Source organism: Salvia miltiorrhiza, chromosome 1 (genome assembly GCF_028751815.1).
Source record: "Salvia miltiorrhiza cultivar Shanhuang (shh) chromosome 1, IMPLAD_Smil_shh, whole genome shotgun sequence".
Classification (NCBI taxonomy): domain Eukaryota; kingdom Viridiplantae; phylum Streptophyta; class Magnoliopsida; order Lamiales; family Lamiaceae; genus Salvia; species Salvia miltiorrhiza.
Window position 1 is genome coordinate 16,830,880 of NC_080387.1, and position 8,635 is coordinate 16,839,514.

The following is an 8,635-nucleotide window of genomic DNA, read 5'->3' on the forward strand; positions in this document are numbered from 1 at the left end:
TCCAACGTTGGGAATTGAGCGGGATACAGTCGAGAAGATCAGAGCTGGAGTCAGATTCTTTCGACACGATCATCAACAGTTTGTGCATCCGATTCTCAAGTAAGTTTTTCCTAACACCTGTGTGCAGCTGTTAAATTCATAGGAGCATGTTAGGATTTAATCGTTGTATGATAAATTAATAATAACCAAGAAACGATCATCGGGCAAACTGGAACGTTAATTCAATTTAATATTCCTTCAATCCGTATGGTAATAAGATTATCAAGTGAAATGTGTACCATTTTTTTTACCTCAAACAGCCGAATCCTAACACGATCGTTGGCTATAACGAAGTTGTCGGGAAGTTTCCAGTGTGTATCGCAGAGGTTAGTGAGCTTGGAGAATGTCTGGTAGCGCTCCTCCAGAAAGTTAACGCGGGCCTTGACCTCGACGAGCCGGATATCCGCCTTGAGTTCGGCGTTCAGAGCTTCCATAGCTGATAACAGAGCATACTACGATTGATGGGCTACTACAGGTTTGCATTTCTCTCGTTTCGAGTTCAGCACTTGAATGAGCATTTCATCCTTTTTCGAGTTCCACTTGTCCGTGTACACAAAACACCTTTCAACAGGTACATCTGGGAAGGCCATGCTTTAGGCTTGAGAATGTGATGTTGTTGGGGAATTAATGAAATGTCATTTTCCTTGTTTTGATGATCCCAAAACTCTGAGTTCATTCTTATCTAGACTAGATCTTTTACTAGACTCATATGTTAGAGTCTTTTTATTAGTTAGACTGAAAACCGAAGGACTGAAGACATAAAGACTGAAGACCTGAACACCAAGGACTGAAGTTATTTTACCAGTTCTAACTGAACGCCAACACTCACAAGAAATACTGAAGGACGCATTCACTAAAGTATCAGTATTAGGGAAAATACTGATACAAACTACGTTGGACTGATACTAAAGTCAAGTATCAGTAGATACCACGGAGTTATTCCTCATTCCTCGGACTGATATCTTAATGTAAGGAAGCCACGTGGAAAGTATGCAAGTACAGCCGCATTAATTGCTCAGATATGAAGATCGTCCTTCTGAAGACAGAGTTTCCTATTTCATACTACTTTATTCTGTAGCACCATACTCCTGCTGCTGAAAGCATGCTAATTCTTTTTGGATTAGGAACATCAAAGATCGAAGCCTGAGCCATGATTCAAATTTGTCTCACAACGGCAGATTTATGATGACTAGGGATGGCAATGGGCCGGATCTGGACCGGATTCTGCTTGGTCCAGATCCAGATCCATGTTTTTTTACTTAGGTCCAGATCCATTGGATCCAAAAAAATGAGATCCAGACCCAGATCCATGAGATCCACAGGATCTCGGGTCCAGACCCAGATCCATATTATTTTTTAAAAAAATAAATTCTAAGCTAATTAAACATTAAAATAAAAATCATAACAATTGTCTAAAGTTTCAACAATCATTCAAGAATACAAAATACACCATAATCCATTTAAAACTAAACAATCCAAAATAAATAAGAACATCATAATTCATTTAAAACCAAACAATCCAAAATGAGAACATAATAATCCTAATATTGAAACGATCAATTTCTGTAATCCTCAAAGATGTCTTCCATATTGCAGCTACTTTCGACATCATCAACATCCTACAAAAATTAAGAACAATATATAATGAGAAATAAAACTTATTTCAATTGTAAAAAATATAAAATGGATTAAAATCAAATACCATATCAATGTAATCAATTTGATCTCCATCTTCATCACAATCTTCGGTAACAATAGAATAAGAATGTGTGTCCTCCAATTTACCTTGGAAAAAAGAAAAATTATATTATGAATACAAGTAAAAGAGATAATAATAATAATAATAATAATAATAATAATAATAATAATAATAATAATAATAATAATAATAATAATAATAATAATAATAATAATAATAATAATAATAAAATTTAAAGTAGCATAAAAGTAAAGTATTACCTTTGATATCATCAACCATCCAATTTTGCAAGCACATCAAAACTTCCACAGTTTGAGAGTGAAGTCTAGAACGATGAGAACTAACCACTCTTCCACCGGTGCTAAAAGCACTTTCCGAAGCAACCGAAGAGACGGGAATAGCAAGAACATCCTTGACAATTTTTTGCAAGGTGGGATACGTTTGATCTCTTTTCCACCAATCAAGAATATCAAAATTATCATTATCGGGCAAAGGATCATCATCCAAATAGTGCTCAACCTTACCCCTCACATTCACTTTCCTTTTCTTTGTTCTCTTAGCTTGAGCAAACTCATCCTCATCACTCCCACAATTATCATTAATCCTCTTTTTTCTTAATTAGTCTTCACTATTGTTCCCTTCATTTCTCTTTTGATATTCAACTATAAGCTTATCCAAATTCTCCCTAACCCTTTTCAACTCCTTTTCAGCATCATCCACATACAACCTCTTGAAATAGTGCTCCACACAATCTAATTTGTTTCTCGGATCTAAAATGGTAGCAATGGCCAAAATACCATTCACATGTTCCCCATATTTGTCAAACTTCTCAATCATACTGTCAGCCATAGTTCTAATGACCTCAACATCACTATGTATCCATCTCCTCAAAGCAAGTTTAATTTCACAAATCTTTCGAAAAAACAAATTAGAAGTAGGATGATTTCTACCATAAAAGACTTTAGTAGCCTTGTAGAAAATTTCCAACTTCTCACAAACAAGACCTGCTAACATCCAATCATGTTCACTAGGAGGAACAAATTTCAACTTCCTATTCAACCTTTTCAATTTAGTAAAAACATCCTTGAAAGGCAAAGCAGTTTGAAGCATCAAGTAAGTTGAATTCCACCGAGTTTTACAATCAAGAACCAATCTTTTGGGTTTAGTTATGTTCAAAAGCCGACAAGCCTCATCAAACTTTTCCACCCTTTTAGGAGTGGACATCCAGAAAACAATACAATCTCGAACTTTTTCAGTAGCATGACTAATCACTTTTAAACCATCCCCAACAACCAAGTTTAAAATATGAGCACTACACCTCAAATGCAAAAACTCCCCACCTAACATTAGAAAATTACTTTCCAAATTGTCCTTCAAAATACTCATCATTGCATCATTAGTGGTGGCATTATCAAGTACAACCGATGAAATTTTATTATCCAACGAGTAATGAGACAAACAATCCATCAAGATCTTTGCAAGAATCGGAGCAGTGTGTGGAGATGGTACAAAACAAAACCTAAACAAACACATAATCTATAATTACTAACAAATAAAGAAGTGACTAAACATAAATAAATAGTAAATTAGCATTTGTAATAAATAATAAGGTTAGTACCTTAAAGTTCGATTGTGTAGAACCCACTGTTGATCAATGAAGTGGGATGTCACTGCCATATAACCCTTTTTTTTTATTGGAAGCAGTCCACATATCCGTAGTTATTGCAACTCTACTGTCATTATGTTCAAACAAGTGTTTCAAAGAGCTCCTCTCCTCATTGTATTTCTTTACAATGTCAGTCTTCAATGTATTTCTTGAAATCATTTTGAATGATGGATTAAGACTCTTCACAAACTTTCTAAATCCAATGTGGTCCACCATTGACAAAGGATACTCATGTATCACTATCATACTAACCAACTCCTTTCTTGAAACATCTTGATCAAAGTTGGCAGGCTTCTCCTTTTCCTTCAATTCCAAGATAGTGCACCCATCAGCTTCAGATTTAACCTTCAATTGTGTTTGACCAACTCCAATTCGCAAGTGTTTTCCCGAACACACTTTCTTTGCATGCTTAAGAAGATGAGAAGTTCCCGTGGAAACTTTGTATGACAAAACAGCTTTGCAATATTTGCACTTCGCCTTTGTAACACCCTTCTCCACAATCTTATCAAAGTGGTCCCAAGCTTCAGAAGTGACTTTCTTACTTGTTTTTTTAGTAACACCACTAATTGGATCTGCTTCATTTTCTTTTGAAGCCTCGGTGGTATTGTTATCTCGTTCAAGGTCAACAAAGCCTTCAACCACGCCGGCTGCCCCATCATTCAGTGGTACTTGAGACTGAACAGTTTCACTATTTGAATTAATGGATTGTTCTTCCATTTTCTACAATAAAGCAAAAATGAACACAACATATTAATTTTAATACACTGCACTGCCACATTTAATGACAAATCTAAACCAAAAATGCTACATATAATGACAAATCTTAATACACTAACACTGCACTACACAACATGTTAAAGCAAAAATGCATAAACCAATTCTTGCTAGAAAACTAACAAATCACAAATTTGGTATAATGACAAATCTTAATACACTGCACTACACAACATGTTAAAGCAAAAATGCATAAACCAATTCTTACTAGAAAACTAACAAATCACAAATTTGGGCCGTAAAACTAACAAAAGTAAAGTTGAATGAAGGTTTACCTGATGAGAGGATGAGCAGCGGCCGGAGAGGACGAGCAGCGGCCGGAGATGGACGAAGCAGCGGCCGGAGAGGACGAGCAGCAGTTGCCTTGCGCTGCTCTGCTCACGCCGAGAACCTGCTCTGCAGCAGAGCCTCCGCTCAAGTCCGAGAGGTGGACGAAGGTGGACGGAGATGGAGCGGCTAGGGATGGCAATGGATCCTGGACCCGGTCCAGATCCGTGGATCCAGATACGATTTTACGGATCTGGATCTCAATTTTTTGGATCCGCGGATCTGGATCTCATTTTCTAAAACGGATCTGGATCTGGATCTTGACATTTGAGATCCGGATCCGACCCAGATCCGACCCGTGGATCCGATTTAATTCAAAATATATTATTTATTTTTTATATTTATTTTATTTATAATATTAAATATATTAAAAATTTAAAAAAAAATAGAATAACTTTGAAAACCTAATTTCTAATTCATCTCTCTCTCCCCTCTCGGTTCTTCAACTTCTCTGCGCCGCCTCACTCCCATCTTCCATCGGCCATCTCCTTCATCGGCCATCTCCTTTTCGGCCTCAGTCACGCCGCCTCACCTCCATCGCCGGCCGCCTTCTCCACTTCTCTCGCCCGCCCGACGCCGGAGAAATAGGGAACAGCAGCAGCAGTGCAGCACACTTCGTTCGCCCAGCCGCACGAACTCCCATCGTCGGTGACTTCATCCGCCCAGCAGCAGTGCAGCACTTCGTCTGGCACTTCGTCCGCCCAACAGCAGTGCCGGTGACTTCGTCCGCACTTCGTCCGCCCAGCAGCAGTGCAGCACACTTCGTCCGCCCAGCCGCACGAACTCCCATCGCCGGTGACTTCGTCCGCCTAGCAGCAGTGCAGCACTTCGTCCGCCCAGTAGCAGTGCCGGTGACTTCGTCCGCACTTTGTCCGCCCAGCAGCAGTGCAGCACACTTCGTCCGCCCAGCCGCACGAACTTCGGCCGCCGCCTCTCTGTCACTCCAGTTCGGCTCGCCGCCAGACTCCACCGTTGCGGCGCCGCCGTCGTTCAGCCATGAGTTTGTCTACCACAGGATGCTCTGAATCAAAGGTTAGATTTTGATTTTGAGCATGTTTATGACTGAAATTTTGATTCTGATTTGAATTGTTTATATTCGAAATTTATGAATTCATATTCGAATGATATGAATTGTTTGTATCACAAGTGGAATGAATTGCTTTATTCATATTCGAATTCATATTCTGATTTTGATTTTGATTTGAATTGTTTATATTCGAATGACTCAAATTTTGATTCTGATATGAATTGTTTGTATCACAAATGATATGAATTCATTTTAGATTTTTGAATTTAATTTGAAAATAGTAGATCCATGGATCTGGACCCGCGGATCTGACGGATCTGGATCTGGATCCAAAATTTTCAGACCCGTGGATCTGGATCCGGATCTGGATCTGGTATATGAAAACGGATCTGCATCTGGTATTGGCCAGACCCGGTCCAGATCCGGCCCGTTGCCATCCCTAGGAGCGGCCGTAGATGGATTGCCTTGCGCTGCTGGACGGAGTTGAAGAATGGCGTTGCCTTGCACTGCTGCTCACGCTGCTCTGCTCTGCAGCAGAGCCTCTCGGGTGGGGAAGGCCGGAGGGGCTGATTCAGAGGTGGACGGCCGCCGGCCGGAGGATAGGCGGGCGACGCGGGTGGAGGACAGGCGAGCGGCGCAGGTGAGGAGGATGAAGTAGGGTTTTGAAATTGAATTGTAAAAGTTAAAATAGAAGTCTATGTTTTACTTTTTAGGGTTGAATAAAATTAAAAAAAATATTATATCTTTAATATTACCGGGTCCAGATCCGTATCTGGACCGGATCTGGGTTTTATATCTTCTACTCCAGATCCGGTCCAGATCCGCCGGGTCCAAATTTTGCAAGGTCCAAATTCGGAAAAAAGGGTCTGGATCCGCGGATCTGGACCGGGTCCCGGATCCATTGCCATCCCTAATGATGACGATCTTTCCCAACGGATCTATTCAAGATACTGCCTATTTAAAGAGCTCAAGGATAAATCTCAAGTAGGACCAATTCAAACACATAAGCTGAACCTCTGCCAAAATCGCAACTCAGCAATTCACCGCCTTCCAAAGTTTGAATCGAAAAAGAGAATTTTCAAAGTTCAATAATTAGTTTGCTAGGTCCTGAGGGTCTCGAATAGGTGTATGGGGGGGGAATACACCTATAGGCTATTTTTCAATCAATCTGCCGACCTCAATCAGAGGGATCTCAGTTAGAGATCAAAACAAAACTTTGCATGCAAACAAGGACACCTGTTTTACTGAAATCAGTTTTGACCAAACAGGGCTGATGACTGATACTGAAAGCTCTTCAGTAAAGAGTTATCAGTTAAGTTGCTGGAACTTAACTGATGCAAGTAAGGGCTTCAGTCGTGTTTGCTAAAACAGAGATGATAACACTCTTCCTGACTATCGAAAGATAGATCAGTCAGACTGATATCATACGCAGCGGAAATAAAACTTTGTTTCGAAATAGCTTCGGTGGAGCAAGTTGTTGGTTAAGGTTTCTCTTTGCAGTTAGTCAGTATTCAGTTTTATCAAACGAAATAACACAAGTAAGAAAGTAAAACTGAAAGTTGTAAACAACACAGAGACTTTTACGTGGTTCGGAAAAACCCTTTCCTACATCCACGGTTGGTTGATCAGACCAACAATCTACTCCGCAAGTGCTTAACAGGTGCACTGCAAACCGAACCGTGTGCTTGCCGGGTGCACACAACCGTACACTGAAGAAAACCCTTCTCCAGTACCCGCGCTTCACTCGCGTAGGATTTCCCTTGCTTAACTCGTGCTAAGACTCTCAGAGTCAGAAAACCCTTCTGACCTCCGAATCACTCAAAACACTCTTATGGGGGGGAGGTTTGAACGAGTGCCAACTATACTTACAAAGAACAAGTTCTTTGAAGCAAGTTTGACCTTTGGCTTCTGGGTAAACAGATATATGCCTAGGGTCTAAGAGAATGTATGTAATCAGCAGTGACTGATTTTGGCTATGGAATTCTCTTCTTCGATTCAAGCTATTTGGGAGTTTAAGCTTAAGGCTGAGTAGCAATTTCGGCAGAGCTTCAGCTTGTGTTGTTAAATCGGTGAAGATTGAAGTGATCCTCGAGCGCTATCTGTAGGAGAACTCTTGAATAGATCCGTTGGCGTAAATCATCCTCAAGATTTCTTCCGTTTGAGAGCAATTCGAATTTGGGCTGAGGCTTCAATCTTCGAGGTTCCTTGTCTGGGTGGAAACGGCTCTCTTTGATGGACAGGAGATGTGACGTCTCTGAAAAGTAACCACCAGATAGGAATGACCTCTGCAGAGATAAGATCCTGAGATCTCTGCATTTAATGCGGCTGTACTTTGTGAGTACGTGGCTTCCTCTGAACGTTGGAAGATCAGTCCGAGGAGGAATATTCAACTGATACTTGACTTTAGTATCAGTCCTTTGCGCGCATTAAGTAATCAGTCTTCAACTGATTCTTCAACTGATACTCCAGTTGGGATCTGCAGTCTTCAGTCCTTCGTTCTTCAGTCTTCAGTCTTCAGTCATCGACACCGCACACTAAACTAGAAACGAACTCTAACACTTGAGTTCAAAACAATTCTAGTCTATTACAATTAAGTCCTATGATTTTTGGTATCATCAAAACAAGGGTTAGGATATTCAACAAGGTTCCCAACACAGTTCACTGATTACTTACATTCTCTTATTCCCTTAGGCAAATTCCATGTATACTATAAACCTAAGTTTAGATTACTGTGAGCCTGTTCATAGTAATCTAGTTGGAATTCTGAACCTCTTTTCTAAAAGAGCGAAAAGAGAGTTTGAGAGCGAGTTCGACATAGTCGTCTGAACTCGAGGTTGTTTAGTACCCGAAAATTAAACAGTTGGTTGTTCTTAGCACCAGTAAGCTGAGAAGGAGAAATCCAACCCAGTGCATTGGTATTGAAAAGAGTTATTTCCCGTCCAAATAAAGTTTCAGCATTTCAAGTCCAGCTCTCTCAGCAGAGCCCGAGGTCAACGATACACCATCATGGAGTGAGTGATAATAACGGATCTAACCAAACAAATCCAGCCAGCCATGGAGAGGTGGATGCCTTTTTATCTAGAAAACTTAGCAAACCTACGAT

At 40.2% G+C, this 8,635-nt stretch overlaps 1 protein-coding gene across 1 annotated transcript; it reads right to left on the bottom strand.

The window, feature by feature from the left end:
- Nucleotides 1-1,419: 1,419 nt before the first annotated feature.
- LOC131006773 (zinc finger BED domain-containing protein RICESLEEPER 2-like) lies at nucleotides 1,420-4,056 on the bottom strand. The gene is made up of 2 exons (XM_057933910.1): nucleotides 1,999-4,056; nucleotides 1,420-1,824 (listed from the first exon to the last, which is right to left on the bottom strand). Exon 1 carries the CDS (start codon nucleotides 3,269-3,271, stop codon nucleotides 2,357-2,359), a length of 915 nt encoding a protein of 304 aa, XP_057789893.1. The 5' UTR covers nucleotides 3,272-4,056; the 3' UTR covers nucleotides 1,420-1,824; nucleotides 1,999-2,356.
- Nucleotides 4,057-8,635: the final 4,579 nt, after the last annotated feature.

Coding starts and splice junctions, on each gene's coding strand:
- LOC131006773 (XM_057933910.1), bottom strand. CDS start 3,271: ATGTGTTTGTTTAGGTTTTGTTTTGTACCATCTCCACACACTGCTCCG.